The 20964-nt window shown below is 38.2% G+C and overlaps 1 protein-coding gene and 1 long non-coding RNA gene across 7 annotated transcripts in view; one reads left to right on the top strand and one right to left on the bottom strand.

Annotated features, from left to right (window-relative positions):
• LRRCC1 (leucine rich repeat and coiled-coil centrosomal protein 1) overlaps positions 1-1742 on the bottom strand; it is a 42833-nt gene extending 41091 nt beyond the window's left edge. For 2 of the 5 annotated variants that reach the window (XM_047842549.1, XM_047842550.1), the window contains exon 1: positions 1575-1741. In XM_047842549.1, coding sequence (XP_047698505.1) covers positions 1575-1663 — 89 coding nt within the window. In that variant the 5' untranslated portion in view covers positions 1664-1741. Of the gene's footprint in view, positions 1-1517 lie in introns of all 5 variants that reach the window. The other 3 variants (XR_007148619.1, XM_047842551.1, XM_047842552.1) reach the window with 3 other exon arrangements.
• Positions 1743-1842: 100 nt separating this feature from the next.
• LOC125156468 (uncharacterized) overlaps positions 1843-20964 on the top strand; it is a 31498-nt gene continuing 12376 nt past the window's right edge. Inside the window, exons 1-3 of one of the 2 annotated variants that reach the window (XR_007148621.1) lie at positions 1843-2229; positions 8074-8267; positions 10721-10804. This is a non-coding gene — a long non-coding RNA (uncharacterized LOC125156468). Of the gene's footprint in view, positions 2230-5185; positions 5290-8073; positions 8268-10720; positions 10805-20964 lie in introns of those variants that run through there. The other variant, XR_007148620.1, reaches the window with a different exon arrangement.

Here is a 20964-nt window from a genome sequence, read left to right as displayed (position 1 = left end):
CTCAATTACTGCCATTTATTACCAGAACCTTTCCTGAAGATAGTAGTTCCAGGAATAAAAACTACAGTGCACATAGTTCAGAGATGCTGGGTGGAGGAACAGCTGGGAATAGGAACACACAATGTTACAGGCATCTGTTGTATGTTCTGTAGCAGCTACCATAGAGGAAACCTAACTGGTGAAAGTTCAGGTTTAGTACTCGGGGAGTAAAATAAAAAACAAGGGATTCTGGTGTGCTTCCAAATTAGCATCAAGAATTTCAAATTCAAAATTAAAACACAAAAACACTTTAAATATGCCATAAGATCATTCAGCTCCTCCCGTAGAATTCAGACTGAAGCACCTAATAACTCGTGGCAGAAAATTAGCTACTGTCATTTACTGAGGTATCATTTAGTGCCAGGCCTTATGCTATTAACACATGCTCATAATGATGTACATTTATTTTCTGACACATTTTAGTTTTTGGAAATTAGTACTTTGCAGATAATGTGGTACAGGAGAAAAAGCAGACCCTGAAATTAGACAGAAATAGGGTTTAAATTTGAACTTAACCACTCACAAGCTGCGTGAAGCTGAAGAGCTGTTTAGATCCTTTGAGCCTCCTGTCACTTATAAAATTGCCCTCTTGCAGAATAATTGTGAGGATTAGTGATAACGTATATAATATGTACACATAAATGGCATCCAGTAAATAACAGCTATTATTAAATATAAATGTAAATATTCCTTTAAAAAACATCTCCTTGGGGTCTTGTAGCAAATTTTAGATCAGAATCCAGAACAAGATGGTTTAATTATCAGCAGCAAGGTTCTGCATTATGGCAGGGCATGCCACAAAGGAACAGCATGTGCAAAAGCACGGCGAAGCCTACTATGGAACTGCCAGTAGCGCAGTATGGCTAATCATAGAGTAAAATGAAGAAATGGTTAAGAGGGGAGACCGAAAAGGTAGGCAAGGACCAGTCAGTAAAGCAGAACAAAGAACTTAGTATGTCATGCATAAACTTGGGCTACATGAAAGGGGGAACGACTAGCTAAAGATGATGTTTAGTACTTTCAAAAAGTATATGGATATAGGTATCATAGTGTTCTGCAAAGGCGAAATTAGAATGCAGGTGTAGAGAATTGAGGCAAAACTAATGAAGAGCAGTAAAACTTCGCTCCACAGCTGCTAGAGATACCACGGTGCCACTTTTTGTCAAAGTAAGAGAAGGAGCAGAAAAGACAAGACAGAACCGGAGAATGCTAACAATTACAGAACAAGTAAAAAAAGAATAATTAGAAAAACAAGGAGAACCAGTAAAGGAGGGAGGACGGTTAAAGGCTGGTAGAGTCAGGTCGTAGAGCAGTTTCCAGGTTGCTCAGAAGTCCAAGTGGAAAGGAATAAGGACAATTCGTGGGACGAGGTACTTCAGAGCAATTCTGCAGCTCTAAGGCGGGAGAAAGCCGGACAGCATTTGTGCGTGGTCTCGGTAAAGCTGTGCCGCCTCCGCTGCACCGAGGCAGCCACCTACCCACAACTGCCGTCCGGGGAATGCGCGGGCTGCTTCTGGCTGAGCAGCACCCTTTACCTTCGCAGGCCTTTATCCATGAAGCACAAGTCCCCGCAGCTGCTGTCGCCGTCCCCATTTTCAACTTCCGCCTCCACCGGCGCCTCCATGGAACCGGCGACGGGAACCTTGATCTTAACCGGCGCCCAGAGCTGGGTGGGAGAGCCCGGAACACGCCTCCTTGGTGAGCGGAAGTCCAGCCCGAGAGGGCGGGGCGATGATTCCCCCACCCGCCCGTCTTCCAACCGACAGCCGGGCACTTTCCCGCCCTTACGGTGCCGCAAAGCGGGAAACCTGATTTTCTTCCCCAAGGGCTTCCCTCCCTTTTACGGTATCTAGAGCGCAACTCTCGAGACTTGCCGTAAAGGGAAACATCATTCCGCGTGGTAGCTTTTGGGGAAAGAATGAGTTTTTCCTTTGAAGCTGCTCTGTATGATTTTTGCGTTTTAGGTGACTGACTTCTGAAGCCGATTTGATAGCAGTTTGTCTTTACAGAACTAAGTTAGTTGTTCCCCCACCGGCCATTGCACCTGTTGTTGATTCAGTCAGTAAACATTTATGGGATGCCTTTACATATGCCAGGCACTTACCTGTGCCATGAGGAATAAGTTGAAACCCATTCTCGTTTCTGGAAGCATTCACAGTTCAATGGAGGAAACAATTGACGTGCAACAGGGTGAGTGCTAGGAATAGCACTGGAGCATTTGTGCAAAATGTATAGAGATGTGGGTAGTGGGACAGTTTTCTAAACAGTTATTGATGACTGAGCAGAGTCTTACTAGGTCAAAGGGAATTCTGGAAATGAATGACATTTCAGGTAGCAAAACAATACCAGAAGTTCGAAGAGGCCACCTGGTAGGCTTGCTCTCTAACTCATGGGAATATTTAAAAATGGAGACAAAAGGTATTTCAGCTCTGAACCTGTCACTGTCTTGAACTAAAATCTTTGGTGGTCCCTCATTAGCAGTCAAATAAAAGCCTAACTTTCTAATCTAATATTGAAGATATTTCCAGTCTTAAATGTTAATAGGTCTCCTACTGTTTAGCTATACCTATCACGTTCTAAAATTTGTAGCCACCATTCACTATTTCCTGTTAATCATGTGCTTTGTCATATGTCTGCAGCTCTTTCCAACCAGAAATGGAGGTAGAATCTCTTTAATGGTTCCTCGATTCTGGGCTTGCTTTTGCCTTTTTTTGGAGGGGGGCAATGCATTTAATTCTAGTGCCGGGCAGAAACAAGTTACTCTAGCTAAGGACACACAGCACACAGATACATACATGAGCCCAGAAGTGCTTAGCTGAACCCATCCCAAATTGCAAAATAACAGAAATGGTAGTTAAATAAAGTGTTTTGTATTAAGCCAGTAAATTCCGGAAATGTGTTATGTAGGATTAGATGATTGATAAGTCACTAATCTCTGAATATCCATTAAAATACAGATTTTCAATGGGGATGAGTATTATATAGTCTTACCTAATACAAATAACTGATGTAAGAAACAAATTATGTTATGGGTGCCTGGGTGGCTCAGTTGGTTAAGTGTCGGACTTTGGCTCAGGTCATGATCTCACAGTTGTGGAAGTCATGGTTGTGGGTTTGAGCCCTGGGAGGGGCTCTGTGCTCACAGTTCAGAGTCTGGAGCCTGCTAACTATCCTGTGTCTCCCCTTCTCTCTGCCCCTCTCCCACTCACGTTCTGTCTCTCAAAAATGAATAAGCATTAAAAAAAAAATTAAAAAGAAACAAATTATGTTGTAATGGTATTAAATGTATTGGACCTTTCCTCCAAAATCATGGACATTATAATTAATTAGTTAAAATATTGATTATGGTCACTGGAGTTAAAAAATCTTAGCACTTAAGAATTGACTTTTTTTTAATAATTTTTTTTTTAACGTTTATTTTTGAGACAGAGAGAGAGAGAGCATGAACAGGGGAGGGTCAGAGAAAGAGGGAGACACAGAATCTGAAGCAGGCTCCAAGCTCCGAGCTGTCAGCACAGAACCCGACGCGGGACTCGAACCCACGGACCACGAGATCATGACCTGAGCCGAAGTCGGACCCTTAACCGACCGAGCCACCCAGGCGCCCCAAGAATTGACTTTTCAGGGGCACCTGGGTGGCTCAGTCAGTTTAAGCCTCCAACTTGATTTTGGTTCAGGTTGTGATCTTAGGGTCATGAGAGTGAGCCCTGCCTTTGCCCTGGGCATGGAGACTCCTTAAGATTCTCTCTCTCTCCCTCCCTCTCGCCCACTCCACTAGAGCGCTTCTGCACGTGTGCGCTCTCTCTCAGTAAAAAAGAATTGACTTTTTAAAATGATAGTTTGATGAACTACTTCTATCGTTTGTCTGGTTGTTGTTGTTGTTGTTGTTTAGCACAAATGCTTAGAAACTGCAGTTTTGCTTTGAAATTCTTTATGTGCAAACCAAAATTTGTTAACTAAGTTTCTATAGGAGACCTAAGTTCTAAATTTCAAAGAACCTATCATTAATATTCTAAATAATATGTAATTAACACTTTTCAATTACTGTAGTCTGTAGTTTTGTATTTTTAATGGCACTTCAGTTTGTTTTGGACTTGCTTTACATGCTGTCTATAAAGTATTCATGGGGTGGGTGCAAAATGGGCAATATATTTGGAGTCAGTCTTATTAGTGTGAGATCAAGATGGGATAGGCAGTCAGACTGGGCAGCAAGGTAGCATTGTGAGGGAGACAGAATGAATACTGTCTACTCTGGGAATATTTATTTAGAAAGGCTGATGTGGGACGAAGGTGTGTGCAAGTGACAAAGCAAGAGGTGAGAATAGAAAGTTAGGCTTGACTCAGATCTTGGAGAACCTGCAACAGTTTGTTTATAAGTTGGCATTTGGTAAAGGAAGGTAGTGATGGATTGATGGCGTGTTGGTTGCAGCAGCTGTCAGGGTGAGGTTGGGAGGAGATGCAAGAACACCAGATAGCAGAGTATTTAAGCAGGAGGGTGACAGGACTAGATTTGTGTTTTATAACATTATCTCTAGAGACTGAGTGGAGGTGGTTTGGAGGGAGGTTAGAAGTGAGGGGCGCCTGGGTGGTGCAGTCGGTTAAGCGTCCGACTTCAGCCAGGTCACGATCTCGCGGTCCAGGAGTTCGAGCCCCGCGTCAGGCTCTGGGCTGATGGCTCAGAGCCTGGAGCCTGTTTCCGATTCTGTGTCTCCCTCTCTCTCTGCCCCTCCCCCGTTCATGCTCTGTCTCTCTCTGTCCCAAAAATAAATAAACGTTGAAAAAAAAAATTTAAAAAAAAAAAAAAAAGAAGTGACTATATAAATTAGGAGGTTGTTGCAGTAAACTGAGTGAGAAAAATGAAGGCCTGGACAAGGGAAGGAATGATGAGGCGAGAACACCTGAGGAGATGTTAGTAAGTTAGATTTTATAAGTTTTGTTTACTGATTTGGATGTGGGGTATAAGGCAACTATGGTTTTTTCTCCTTTTTCTTCATCTTAATAGTTTTTGAATAGCCTTTAGTGTTTTACTGCATTCCTGTGGAATCAAAATGGAATAGTGGTATTATATGCTATAATTTGTATTTGTCTTTTTCTATTCGAATCAATGTAGCACTTTTATGCTAATATTTCAGATGAGATGCACAATGGCTTTTTAAGAAACTAAATATATGTAAACTTAAAGATAAAAACCCAAAGCTTTTAAAATTTTACAATGACTTTCTACATATGGATGTCACTACGGAATTTCAGGTCAGTAATGTGGGCCCATAGAATCATCCCCTTTGTGACCTCTGGCCTTGAAAATATTGCATTACTCATGAATTCCAGTTACTTAATTGTATATATCACCCCCTCCAAACACATGCTGTGCTTGTATATCTCTCTTTGTCAACCATTATATACAATATTTTTGTAATTTGTAATTTTTTGGTGTGATATTTTATTTATCCAGAATATTTGAAGAGTTAGTTCTCAAAAAATTGAATGTTTTAGATATCCGAATTTCTTTTTTTCTTAATTTTTAAAAAATTTATTTGTTTATTTTGAAAGAGAGAGAAAGAGAGAGCGTGGGAAAGGGGCAGGAAAGAGGGAGACAGAGAATCCCATGTCCGTTCAGTTCTTTTTTTTTTTTTTTTTTTAAATTTTTTTTTTCAACGTTTATTTATTTTTGGGACAGAGAGAGACAGAGCATGAACGGGGGAGGGGCAGAGAGAGAGGGAGACACAGAATCGGAAACAGGCTCCAGGCTCTGAGCCATCAGCCCAGAGCCCAACGCGGGGCTCGAACTCCCGGACCGCGAGATCGTGACCTGGCTGAAGTCGGACGCTTCACCGACTGCGCCACCCAGGCGCCCCCATGTCCGTTCAGTTCTAACTGAAGTCTTTTTCATTTAGAACTTACTACTGAGATATGACATATTCCAGAGGGCCCTGAAACATCCCAAAAGATTTGTTTTCTCTCCTTATAATGAGAGATATTAAACTAGTTAGACTTATTTTGTATGTTAAATTGCATGGGAAGCACTGTCAAATAAATGATGATAAACTTTCTTAGGTTAGATTATATGGGTGAATACTATTAATATAACTGTTCTAGAATGTATATAAAATTCTTAAAATTTTGATTTGTCCTGGTATAATGAATGTTATCACTTGTACTGCTAATTATTGAAGTACTGTGTGTCATGGAAATAACCACATTTCCTTGTCAAGTCCATTATAATGAGTTCTCATCAGTTCTCTAATGATGAACATTTTTTTAAAAGTCTTTGGTCATTTACAGACAGTTATTGTTTTACTCTGATGCTTTTATAGAAGGTTCCCTGCAAAAGTGCTTCATCCTCAAGGAGATTCATGAAAAGTACTTTTGACAAATATAGGTTTCTGATAAACTTAAGGTCATATAACTGAACTGGGTAAGAATTTCCAGAACTGGTGGGAAAACTGGATTCAAGCAGAACAAGAATTAATAACATGGGACTGAATGAACTGAAGAAGAAGATTATAATTTTTATGACTTCTTATTTGAAACATTGCTGGTTTTCTAATGTTTGTTTTTTCGGATTTAAGGAAACATTTTCATTTAAGCTGTCTACGACTTACAGCAATTTGGTAAAACATACTTTTGTAAACAAACATGAAGGTTTTATCTTTTTCTCCCTACTTGATCCCTCCAGAATTTGGACACTCTTCAGTGAGTTTTCTTATCTTCATGGCAATATAAGTTATTTGCATAAGTTCAATAAGAATGTGTTCTCTTTATAATAGGATATAATTGGAAACATTGGTTATATTGCCAAGACTTGCCTAGAATGTCGTTTTTGAGAGAGATACATAGACTCAGATATGACCGGACAGCTTTAAGGAACTAAAGTTGACTTTACAGAGCCAATGAAGCCCCTTGGAAAAATCAGCCTGGTACCTTGCTTCTAGGGTCTTTACCAGGTGAGAAAGGAAGGTCACTTCTTGCAGCTGCAGTAACCTTAGGATATTTTGGCATCCTTGAGAATAGAGGAATTTACTCACATATATAGATAATTGTAGGCAAGTCTGATAGCAAGTGTTTGGCTCAGCTTCTTTGCCTTAGAGACTGTTAAAAGTTCAGTCTGAAGATTCCTTCTGAAAAGTTCTAGCAAAACAGATTTTAAAGAGCCCAGGGCACCTCTGTGACTCAGTTGGTTAAGTGTCCAACTCTTGGATTCAACTCAGGTCATGATCTTGCTGTTCATGAGATAGAGCCCCCCATCAGGCTCCATGCTGATAGTGCAGAGCCTGTTTGGTACTCTCTTTCTCTCCCCCTTTCTCTGCCCCTTCCCTGCTTATTCCCTTTCTCTTTCTCTTTCCCTCTCTCTCTCTCTCTCTCTCTCTCTCTCTCTCAAAATAAATACATAAACTTAAAACAAAAAGAGCCTATATGGTCAATCACTATTCTTGCTGCACTTATGCAAACAATAAGGCCAAGTTTTTTTGAAACCAGACTTATTTTTCAAACAAATTAGTCTTAATTTGGCTATCTTTGGTGGAAATGAGGGTGATTTTAGAAAAATGAAATTCAATAGCACACCTTTGTGGATATTAGATTCTAGTTCCATTGTCTTTGACAGTTTATTTTTTGCTTATAAAGTGGACCGTATCCTGAATTTTGGTTTCCTCAAGTATCTGGCTAAGATTCTCCAAACTAAAATTTGCAAATTTCTCCCTTGTTTTGACTTAGAATCATTGAGAACTAAAGCTGCCCTTTTTCCTGAAGTCCTGCAAACTGAAGCTAGATGACATGATATTGATGTCAGAGAAATCATCCCAACTGACCACATTTAGACGATCTTTGTGCCTGTTGCTCTATGGGCCACTAAGAAAGATCACCAGAGACATTCAAACTACGAACCAGGAAAATTTATCAGATTGCCACTGTCTGCCATCACTCTATCTGCAGATGCTTCAAGGCTGACATCTAGAAATCTCACTGGCAGCACTCAGACACTAGGTTTATACTTTGCTCCAACCATTAACCTCTGTTTTCCTTTTAATTCTATAGAGATGCGTCATATTAATTACCTGATTGCTTGCACAAGATAGGCCTAACTTCGGAAGCCCATCTGCAAGATTGCCTCCTGAAATGAGACACAACTATTTAACTGAACTGACCTATTCCCAAGACTGAGGTTGATTCTTTGAGCTATGGAGTTATCTACCAGTTTGGCTTCTGGATACTTCTTCAAAGTTTTAAAGGTGAGACTGAAGGAATTTAGGATAAGTCTCCCCAATATGTGCCATTTCCTTAACTACCTAGAACAATCTAAATTGCAGGGGGTTCTTTTCCTGAATCAGAGTTATGACCGGAGATACATTTTATCTGAATGGCCCATCTGTATGGCAGGCAAATATCCATCCAGTTACCAAACATCTGCTCCTCTTCTTATTGCCTTGTGCATTGGCCTCCTCTCCTTTGAAGCCCCAGGCCCGTCTTCTATTCCTTAGCTTCAGGATTGCATATAAGCCTCATTTTATATTTCTGTCTTTGAACCTGTCATGTTTGTGAGGTTCCCATATATACAAAATTAAATTTGATTTTCTTCTGTTAATCTGTATCATGTCAATTTAACTCTTAGACCAATGGGAAGAATCTTTGAAGGGTAGAGGAAAATTTTTTCTCCCAACAGTTTACATTCATTGACCACAATAATGTACTTGAACAAAATAAAGAAATGCTCATCAAAAAAAGTGTATGTAACTTGACATTTGAAAATCATACTCCTAAATAAATGTAAATCACAGTTTATAGCTGTGTAATTGAAGCAATCCATATCAAGATCTGTGACATTTGGCCAAAAATATTTCAGGAGAAAACTAGAAATTTGAATGAGTTATTACATAACAGTAACACAACAGAGACTGAAAATTAACGAACAAACTTTTAATCAGTAAGCTAGAGAGGAGAATGACATCAGCAAGATAGTGGAAAAGGAAGTTCCAGCCCTCATTTCCTCATAGAAACACTGATTTAACAATGACACATACCCAAAATACCTTTAGGAAGAGCCCAGAATCCAGTTAAGTAGTTGCAATACTTCAGACTAGTACAAACCAAGAACGGTCACATTGAAAAGTCTTAGAAGAACAATTCGACTTTATCTACTTCAGCCCCTCCCAAAGCCAGTACAGCTCAGTGCCAAAAGAGATCACCTGGCCTCTCTCAGAGGCAAGAGTAGAGCCTTTGGCCTACTCAGGATGAAGGTCCTGGCCTTTCTGGGAGCTGTCTGAAGGGCTGGTTTCTGTGTCGCCTCACATGCAACACTGATGGAACTGGTGTAGTTTGGTGAGGGCAGCTAAGAACAAAGGAACAGAAAAGAATGGCTTGCTGCATGCCCAGTACAGCTCTGCTAGAGAGGGAGAAGTTGCAGAACTTGAGACTTCTTTACAGCAAAGAAAGGAGAACAATGGAGAATCCTTCCATGGCCTGGCCTCTGATACAGCAGTACCTCTTGACACCAGAGGGAACAAATTATGGGTTGCTGAATAAAAAGACAGAGACTAGAAAAGCAATAGAAAAAAAACACAACAAAACCAAGAGTTGGTTTTTTGAAAAGATAAACAAAATTGGTAAACTGTTATCTAGATTAACAGAATAAAAGAGAGAACAAGTAAGCTAGAAAAAGAGAAAAATATACCCCAAATTAGTTGATGAGAGAAGAAAATGTAATCATCTTAAAAGAAGCAAAAGGTCATTTGGTATATTCAATAGTCTCTCATAATTAAAATCTTAGCAAGTTGAGAGTAGATGATGATACCTTAATTAAGTAAAGGGCATCTCCCAACTACCTATAGCAAATATCATCATTAATATAAAACATTGGAAGTATGCTCATTAGAGTGATGAGCAAGATAAGGATTCCTGCTCTTTTAAGATGAACCAATGTTGTAAGAAAGAAAAATGTGTTTTAAGAATTTAAAAAGAGGAAATAAACTGCTTCTTTTGCAGACAACGTGGTTTTCTTCATATATTCTCTTGGATTTTCTAAACTGACATAGCAAAATAATTATAAGTGGTTATGGAGTGAGTATAACAGGAAATGTGCAAAATTTTATGGAGAACACTAAAGCTTATAGAAGGATTCCTCTCTTTCCCAAAAAAGTTTAATTTAGAGAAAGCTATAATCATTATTATAAAGATGTCAGTTCTCCCCGTGTATACCTCAGCTAAAATTCCATCACAGTAAGAATCCCAACTGAATCTTTTATGGAACTTGACAAAATTATTCTAAAATGTGTATGATTTCAAAAATTAAATTAGAAGGTGAAAAGAGATTTTATATTTGAAATGACTATACATTTTGATTTAATGATTTTAATGATGATGTCTTCAAGTTCTTGATGGTCACCATCAATGAGAAACTACTTAACACAGGTAAACAATAAAATAAATTTACAAAATTATTTTTTTCACAGTCCTCTGTTGTGTGCCTCTACCATTTAGTATTCTAGCCTCTCTACTACCCACCTGTGCTCCATGGACACCTAAAATCCTGCATAAAAAAGCTGAATTATACAGTCAGATAGTAAGTTATAAGTTTGATGAGCAGCCATTCTTAAAAGATAAACAAAAAGTTTGATCCAAAGACTGAGGAGAGAAACAGAGGCTCCAAGAAATCTTTTGAAAAAATAAATTGGTCCTCTGCTTTTAGGGAAGATCATCCCCAGCCCTGTGTGATTAAGAATGGCGAGAATAATCACCATGGCACAAGCAGCTCAAATACTCAGGGAGACTGGTAAGTTCAGTGAAGAATATTTTAATACCACTGATATAAGACCCAAAGATTCCTGTCCCTGTTGTGGCACTAAATATTAAAATATTTCCATGGGAAAGTTCTATTGCTCTTGGGAGTTGCATGATTTTTTGCCTTTTTCCATTTTTTAAATCCTGAAAAGTAATTTTGAAACTTCACAAGGATTGCCTTTTTTTTTTTTTCCACTTTCCCTCCATGTTTCTGGAAGGTTTCCTTAATTTAGCCATCTCATCCCTTCACAAGCATTTTGTTATTGAATCTAATTTCGTTTATAAATGACTGATTAACTTGTGAATTGTTCTGCGATTTTGTGACTTCTTTTAAGGCCAGAGTTAAAGTGTTTCACATGTTAACTATTTTTTAAAAAATCTCATATGCCAGTGAACAAGTTAGTCACAGCTAATTAAGAAAGGAAGGTTTCAAAAGTTCTGGGAAGAGAAGTCTCCTCTGGGGGTGTAACATTGATATTACTTAACTCTGAAAGAATAATTTGTAGATGAGTACCAAGAGAAGAAATTGTAGTTTAATGGAAAGAATGTAAACTTTGCATTTAAGTGGGCAAAGGTTTGAATCCCACTGTGTCACTTACTCTTGGCATGGTTTATAGCAAGTTGTGTTATTTTTTGGGATCCACATTTCCTCATTTTATAAATGAGGATAATAATTTCATATTGTAGGATCAGTGATGTACTGTTGAGTGACAGCATACATGTGAAACGTCTATTGGTATTAATTTGTATATCTATATTGTCCATGGGGATATATGTAAACCCATCTAGTATTAATTGTAGACAGGCAACTACTCTTCCTCTAATTTAACTTAATCTATAGGTATTAGTCCACCCAACATGTATTCATTAATTCAAACATTTATTCATTCATTACTTTTGTAGCAGGATCAGCTATGGAGAAATTAACTTGTGTTTTGTTTATTTTTGTTGTTGTTTTGTTCATTTCATGCGTATTATATAATAAGCCAAAGATGGTCTCTGTACCTTGGACCCTAGGTTGTTTACTTCTTCAGAGCAGACTAAGACCTATTACTTCAAACTTTTACACATCCAGTTGTTTTAAACATAGTCCAAATAAACATATTATTAGCCATTTAGAGCTTGCTTACTTTGCATACCCTGCAAAACTGCATTTAACCTATGTTAGCCACAGGTAAGGTAAGCCTGGGGCAATAAAGACCCCAAGCCACTGCTGCCCTTCGGGGCTCTCTGCCTCCTAGTCTGCCTACTTGCTGCTGAGTGACAACACCTAAATATACAAACCCTCCATCTGGGAGTCTCCTTTTCCCCAGGGATTCTCCTGTCTTCCTCCCCTTTTGGATGGTGGCTTGCCATGGCCTCTGGGAAGTCTCATGCTGTGAGTGATTTCCTCTATATGCAAACCAGCTCAAGTGTTGCTTAAATAAAGCTATCGTGTGCTACCACCACCTCCTGATCTTATCTTTTTTTCTTGATCAGCCTCAAAATCTCTGGAACCCCCTAAAATGCAGCAAATTTATCTAGCACCTACTATATGAAGGATCAAAACAGATAAAGACCTTTTATATTCTAGTCAGGACAAAGTATTCTACTCAGAAGAGATAAATAAACAAATTCACATGCATATATAGTATGTCAGGTGGTGATGAATGAAGGATGTTTACTGAGGTAGAGTAGTAATGATGGTGGTGATGTTTGTGTGGAAGGAAAGGGTTAATATTTGGCAGATAAATACTTCCCAACCACGGTGACATATGAGAATTTCACCTTCAGTTGGTCTTTTTGCAATATGAACTAAAGGATTGCATCCTTTGGGGACAAATATGACTGTCTTGTTGGTTCTGATAGTTTCGGCTTGTTTTTTGATATTTCTGTAAGACAGTGAGAGCTTGGAGCTGACTACTCTTCTGTTTTGCTGCCATTACACAATCTTTTTTGGTTTTAATCACAAATTTGCTAGCTTGTGGCTTGTATTTTTACTATGCTTATGATACTTATTTTTTTTTTAATTTAAAAATTTAGGTGTACATTCTATATCTTTTTTATGACTTGTGCTTTTTTAGGTTTAATTAGCTGATCGCTATTTTAATGTATTAAACTTATTCTCTTAAGTATTTCTAAATTTAAAATGTATACTTTTCACATTTAGGCCTTGCATCTGGCTTTTTTTTTTTAATGGCATGTGATGTGAGTTAGGAATCCAATTTTATTTCATCCATGTGAATAAGCAATTGTCCTAATGCTATGTATTTTGGTTTGGAAATAAAATAATCTGCAAATCTAGTTTTACACATATTTGATGTAGAAATATTGTAGGGTTTTGATTCAGACAAACTGGTTGTTTTTTTTTTTAATTTTTTTTTTTTCAACGTTTATTTATTTTTGGGACAGAGAGAGACAGAGCATGAACGGGGGAGGGGCAGAGAGAGAGAGAGAGACACAGAATCGGAAACAGGCTCCAGGCTCTGAGCCATCAGCCCAGAGCCTGACGCGGGGCTCGAACTCACGAACCGCGAGATTGTGACCTGGCTGAAGTCGGACGCTTAACCGACTGCGCCACCCAGGCGCCCCCAGACAAACTGGTTTTTAATACAAACTTTATCACTTACTGCCTCTGTGAGCTCATTCAAGTGATTGAACTTTCTCTCATCCTGTTTCTTTACCTTTAAAATGGTGGGTAGTGGGGCGCCTGGGTGGCTCAGTTGGTTAATTGTCCAACTCTTGATTTTGGCTCAGGTTATGATCCCAGGGTTCATGAGATTGAGCCTCACGTCAGACTCTTTGCTGACAGTGCAGAGCCTGCTTGAGATTCTCTGTCTCATTCTCTCTCTGCCCCTCCTCCCCACATGCACACATGCCCCCTCCCCCCCCCCCGACACCCGGTCTCTCAAACATGAAAAAAAAATGGTGGTTAGCAATGCCTATTTTCTGAAAGTTGTTTTGACAACTAAAGACAATATATATAAATTACCTGGAGACACTAGATTTTAAAATTAAATATTTTCTAGTATTGTTTGTGTTATTATGTTTTATATAACTCTCCTCTTGATTTATATTTTTTATTCAATTCTATTCAATTTAATTTATTGTATTACATTTTACCCTTTAGTATATACTCAAAGTTAAAGATTGCTTAGAACTTTTAAATGTTTATCTTTAAATAAATAGATAACTCAAATATTAACCAATGCAGCATGTTTCTCTTAAGGTTTGCAAAGAGACATATTGTGTATTAGAGAGCTACTTTCTTTATGAGAATGGGACAGTGTCTTCCCTCTGGTTCTGTGTAGCCATACCTGAGGACATGATTTCCTTTGGAGTCAGGACTTCTAAGTAGGAAATGTTAACCAATAAGTAAATCAGTGAAGTAAATTAGCCACAAGTGTAAGTGCAATAATCTACATTTGGGGATATTTTCCCTAGGTATTTTAGCTCTCCCGTAAAAAAAAAAAAAAAAAAAAAAAATTAGACCATTCATAGTCTTTTTTTTTTTTTTTTAACATTTATTTATTTTTGAGAGACAGCATGAGCAGGGGAGAGGCAGAGAGAGAGGGAGACACAGAATCTGAAGCAGGCTTCAGGCTCTGAGCTGTCAGCACAGAGCTTGACGTGGGGCTTGAACCCACAAAGTATGAGATTGTGACCTAAGCTGAAGTTGGAGCTTAACCAACTGAGCCATCCAGGTGCCCCAAGACCATTTATAAAAAGTAACTTCTTGCATAACCTTTGAAAGTGGCTTCACTATAACATATAATAGAAAAGAAAGTGACCTTGCAAACATCATAAACATATTTGAACATTTTTGATGAATGCTTATCATGTCCTGGGGGAATTTAATTATTCAAGAAGAATGGAATTGCATTTTGTTCTGATGTCTTAGTGCTATATTCCTGATCCTAACATGAGCCTCTTAGATGAGAATACAGCAGCTCAGAAATACTGAATGCTGGGCTATCTGAGAGGAGCTGGAGCTGCAGCGAAACTCTGACCTGTGGCCAACATGTTAGAATTGTAACTAACCAAAAGGAGAGTGTTGTCATGAAAATGGTGGAACAGGATTTCTCTACCATCTTCCCCTTAAAGAACACCAATGTTGCAATCATCCACAGATGACAGAACCTTTGTGAAAGTCCAGTAGTCCAGTAATGAAGTTCTAGCACACTGCTGGAGCAAAAAATTTCAATATTGGACACATTGAAGAAGGTAAGGCAAACCGCTTGACTTTGCCCACATCATCCCTTCCCCAGTACCTCCCCCATAGCTCAGGCCTTCTTGACCTGTGATTTCTCCCACAGGGGAAAGTGAAAGTATGAGTAAATGTCTAGCTTCAAGATACTGCCAAAGAGGCCCACCTCTCTCTTGCCATATCCAGGTGCTGAGTGGTGGGCAGGGTGATGGGGAGTGGTAAGTGGCTGGGACAACCACAACCAGAGCCCAGAATGGAACATATCACAGGGATGTGGATCCTGCTAAAAAACATCACAGTCTCCATCAGGAGTCCTGCCATGAGCTACTGGGAATCTTCCAACTCACTAACAAGTATCCCTAGTGCTTTGTGTACCTCACTTATGCCCAATCCCATTCCTTGGCTGGCTCCCTGGCCATCCTCTTGAGAGTTGAGAGAATGAACTTTTTCAGACAGCTAGTGAGCATGTGCAGACAGCTGGCTCAAATATGTGGGCCAAGGAGAAACTACAAGCTTGAGCACTTAGCATTGTGCTGGGAAAGCAAAGGGGAGACTGTTAGCACACATCCTGGAATTTCAAGATCAAGAAAATGCATACAAATTTAACAATTCTGCCATGAGAGGGAGTAAGTGTGGAGCAGGTGTACCCATAGAAAAGGGCTGAGAAAACCTTAAAACCTCTAGTAGGGCTGACAAAGTATTTCTCTCCCAAAGCCAGTTAATAAAGACTGAGAGAGGTGACTATTTTAAATGCAAAGACAGCAATTTAAGGTTCAAAGAACATGAAAAAAGAAGGAATGATGACTCCACCAAGGGAATACAATCATGTTCCAGTATTCCGGAGATTGGAGATCTATGATTTACCTGATACAGAATTCAAAATAGCAGTTTTAAGGAAGCTTAATGAGTTATAATAAAAAGTTCAACAAAATCAGGGAAATAATAAATGAATAAAATGAAAGGTTAAACATATAGATAGAAATCATTAAGAGAGCCAAACAGAAATTCTGGAGCTGAAGAATACAATGAATAAAATGAAAAATGCAATAGAGCGTATTACCAGCATAATAGATTAATCAGAAGAAAAAGTCTGTGAAGGAGAAGGTAGTTCTTTTGAAATTATCCTCTTGGAAGAGAACAAAGAGAAAAAAAACTGAAAAGGAGCAAAGAAAACCTATGTGAACTATAGGATACCATTAGAGAAATAATCTATGAATGATTAGAATCCAAGAACAAGAGATGGAGAAGGGGGGCATAAAGCTTCTATAAAGAACTAATGACTGAGAACTTCTTAAATCTGGGGAGATATTTCACATCCAAGTTCACAAAGGTAGTATGTATCCCAGAATTTCAATCCAAAATGATCTTATCCAAGACAAATAATAAAACTGTCTAAAATTAAAGACAAAGAGATAATTTTAAAAACAATAAGAGAAAAAAAATTTCACACAAGGAAGTACCCATTAGGCTATCAGCAGATTTTTCAGCAGAAATCTTGTAGTCCAGGAGGGAAATAGAGAGCTAGAAAAACAATAGAAGAAATCAATGAAACTGAGAGCTGGGTTTTTAAAAACAAAATTAAAACCCTTTATCTTGATTATGAAAGAGAGAAAACTTAAATAAAATCAGAAATGAAAGAGGAGACACTATTACTGATGCTACAGAAATACCGAGAACCATAAGAGACTAGTGTGAACAATTATACCCAATAAAACTAGATAACCTAAAAGAAATGGGTAAATTCCTAGAAATATACAATCATGAGGAAATAGAAAATCTGAAATCAGAAAATCAGTAATCAAAAACCTCCCAACAAAGAAAAGCCCAGGACTAGATGGCTTCACTAACACATTCTACCAAACATTTAAAGAATTAATGCCAACTAAAATTGTTCAAAAAAAGTCAAAGAAGAGGGGACACTTGCAGACTCATTTTGTGAGACAATTAACCTGATACCAAAACCAGACAAGAAACTACAACAAAAGGAAACTATAGGCCAATGTCCCTGATGAACATAGATACAAATATTCTTAGCAAAATACTAGTAAACTGAATTCAACAGCACATTAAAAGGATCATCCACTTCAACCAAGTGGGATTTATTCTTGGAATGCAGAGATGATTCAAAATACACTGTGGGGAATAAGCTTAGGAATCCCCCGGGGTTATACCAATGGGTTAACAAGGCATGAAGAAGTACAAAGCCATAGGATGCTCACAAATGAGTTTGGGTAAACAAGATTAGGACCCCAAGAGAGGGAGTGGGGTGCAAAGGCACCCAATACAAAGGTGTATGAGGTAAGCGAGATTAGGTATTCAGGGTGGAGGCGGCTCCCAACTTAGTACTATAGCAGAAAGCTGCTTTCACAGGAGAGAAGGACCAAGTTAGGTAAACACGTAATTTGGGTTATAGACCCCTGAACTGTGCTGCAGGGTGAAGTTGCCCAGAGTGGAGATGATTAACAAAAGAAAAGGTGCCTTGTTAACCCTGAGGTTATTTCCCCTATCTGTCTTATCCCCTAGGCTAGCTGAGATAAACAGAGGTGGTGCCTCATGTGCCCTGTAAACAACCTTCTGCCCGACTGCCTGGTGCCCAGATTTTGTTTTGTATTAACCCAAACCCCTAACTTCAAATATCTTCAAGATCCCCTTTCCCTCACATCCTCAAGTTAATGTTCACAGATTCATTGTTTCTTTGTGCACATTCATTGCCATGCTCATAAGCCTTCTGATTCTAATAAAAACGGGGCAAGGACCCTTATTTGGGGCTCTTGTCTCTTCCCGGACATTAGCTGTCTCTTGCTTTTCATCCTCCATCCTGCTCTCTTGCTGGCCAAGAGAGAACTTTAGACTTAGAGTCTACAACAATACACAAATTAATTAATGCGATCTATACACCAGATAAACAGAGTGAAGGCTAAAAATTGCATGATCATCTCAATAAATGCAAACAAACAAACAACAAACTAATTGATAAAATTCAACATTATGATAAAAACTAGGACTCAAGGAGATTACCTTAACATCATGAAAGCTATATATGACAAGCTCACAGGTAACATTATACTCAAGAATTAAAAACCAGAAGCTTTCCCACTAAGATCAAGAAGAAGACAAGGATGTCCAGTCTCACCAATTTCACATATTACTGGAAGTCCTAGCCAGAGCAGTTAGCCAAGGAAAAAAAGAGCATCCAGGTTGGAAAGGAAGAAGTAAAATTGTTTCTCTCTGCATATGACATCATCTTAAAAGCTCTACCCAAAACTATTAGAACTAATAATTGAGTTTAGAAAAGTTGCAGAATACTACTATACACTAATAATCAACTAATTGCAAATGAAATTAGGAAAGAATCTCAATTTCAATAGCATCATAAACAATAAAATACTTAGGAATAAATTTAACCAAAGACATTAAGGACTTGCACACTGAAAATTATAAAACATTGATGAAAAAAATTAAAGAAAACACAAATAAATGGAGAGGTATCTCATGCTCGTGCTCATGCTCATGAAGACTCAACATTATTAAATATCCATACTGTCCAATAGATTCAACTGCAAGCCCTATCAAAATACCATAGAATATTTTTTTACAGAGTTAAAAAGAACAATTCTAGAATTCATATGAAACCAGAAAAGATCTCAAATAGCCAAAACAATCTTGAAAAAGATCAAAGCTAGAGGCATTGTACTCCTGATTTCAAAGTTTATTACACAAAGATATGGTTATTAAAACAGTATGATATTCATATGAAGACAGACACATAGACCAGTGAATAGAGAGCCTAGAAATAAATCCACACATATATGGTAAACTGATCTTTGGTAACAATGCCAAGAATACATATTGGAGAAAGGATGGTCTCTTCAACAAATGGTGGTGGGAAGGATGGATACGCACATATAAAATAATGAAATTGGACCCTTATCTCACATCATTTACAAAAATTAATTCAAAAATAGATTAAAGACTTACTGGAAAGAATTGAAATCAGGATCTGGAAGAGACATTAGTATTCTTATGTTCATTATATAAAATGTGGAAGCGACCTAAATGCCCACTGATATATGAATGGACACAAAAGGTGATATATACAGAGAATGGAGTCTTTAAAAAAGAAGGAAACCCTGCCATATTCAACAATATGCATGAACCTGGAGAACATTGTGCTAAGTGAAATAAGCCAGTCACAGAAGGACAATACTGCATGATTCCATGTATATGAATGAGGTTATCTAATATAGCCAAACTCATGAAAGCAAACAATAGAATTGTGGTTGCCAAGGGCTGGGGTAGGGGGCAACAGGAAATTGCTAAATAATGGGTATAAAATTTCAGAATACATTTTAGAGATCAATTGTACAACAAAGTGCCTATACTTACACTGTATTAATACTTAAAATTGTGTTAATGGAGTAGATCTTATATTAAGTGTTCTTATCACAATAAAGTTTTTTAAAAAATAAAAAAATAAAAGGAATTCAGAAGAAACATAGAAACATGGTTGGACAGTTCTGACTTGGAGTCTCTCATGTAGTCGCAGTCAGGTCTTGGCTGGGCTACCGTCATATAAACGTTTCCCTGGTGTTGTAGGATCCAGTCTGAAGGTAGCTTCCTGAAATGACTATCATGTTGATGCTGGCAAATTGGTTTTTCTCCACTGTGTCCTCTCTGTGGGACTACTTGATTGTTCTTCCAACAAAGGCCTTTGGTTGTGACCAGAGCAAGCAATCCAAGAGAAGAAGGCCTCAGCAGCAACGCCACTTATGACCTAGACTTGGCGGTAGCACACCATTGCTTCCTTCATATTTCGTTGCTCAAGAGCAACCTGGACTCAGTGTGGGAGAGAACTGCCTCAGAGCATGAATTTCAAGGGGTGAGAAGTACTTAGGCTATCTTGGAGGTTAGATAATATGATTTTAGGGAGGAATAGCAGTAAGAATATCCTCTCTCAGTTGGGAACTTACATTTTTAGTTTTCTCTATATAGTAGACAATTTCAGTGGAGTCATATGTCTGTGTACTACACATGCAAAAATATTTAGTATGTGAGTTTAGAAGAAAGCCTTCCTTTCCATATTATGGAAATTGCATGAGTGTTTTTGGCAAATACCTTATATATAAGTTTCCTGGAGCTGCTGTAACAAATTACCACAAACCTGGTGGTTTACAACAACGGAAGTTTATTCTCTCACAATACTGGAGGCTAGAGGCCAAAATCAGTTTCACTGGGCTGAAATAAAAGTTTTGGTAGGGCCACACTGCCTCCAGATATTCTAGGGAAGAATCCATTGTTTGCTTGCTTCTAGCGTCTGGTGGCTGCTGTCATTCCTTGGGTTGTGGCCTCATTATTCCTGTCTCTACCTCCAGGGTTACATTGCCTTCTCTTCTGTCTTGTCTACTATCCCTCTACTTCTCTTTTAGAAAGATATATGTGATTGCATTTAGGGCCTATGCAGATAATCTAGTTAGATGTCCCTCGTCTCAAGATCTTTAATCACATCTGTAAAGACTCTTTTTTCCATATAAAGTTAGATGCAGAAGTTCTGAGGATTAGGACCTAGACATTTTTTTTAATAGAAGTGTAGTTCTATATACCATATTATATTAGTTTTAGGTGTACAATATAGTGATTCAACAGTTCTGTACATTATGCAGTGCTCACCATGATAAGTGTAGTTACCATCTGGACTTGAACATATTTTTCAGCATCATTATTTAGCCTATCACACTTTGTAGAGGTAAACACGAGGGTTTGAAAGTGAAACACGTTCTTTTGATTGATATCACTGTGAACTGTTTAGACCAGTGAGTAGGAAGCAATATGTAGTTTTTATTAATATAAATCCAGATTTATAATAATCTTTTTTTGTTTTTGTGGATGCATCTTACATTCATTCAATGAATGTTGATTAAATATCTGTTATCTACTGTTTACCCATGTACTCGTCTTCCTGACAATGA

Source organism: Prionailurus viverrinus, chromosome F2 (assembly GCF_022837055.1).
Source record: "Prionailurus viverrinus isolate Anna chromosome F2, UM_Priviv_1.0, whole genome shotgun sequence".
Taxonomy (NCBI): domain Eukaryota; kingdom Metazoa; phylum Chordata; class Mammalia; order Carnivora; family Felidae; genus Prionailurus; species Prionailurus viverrinus.
Note: the sequence above shows the minus strand (reverse complement) of the source record. Positions and strands in the feature narration are given on the sequence as shown.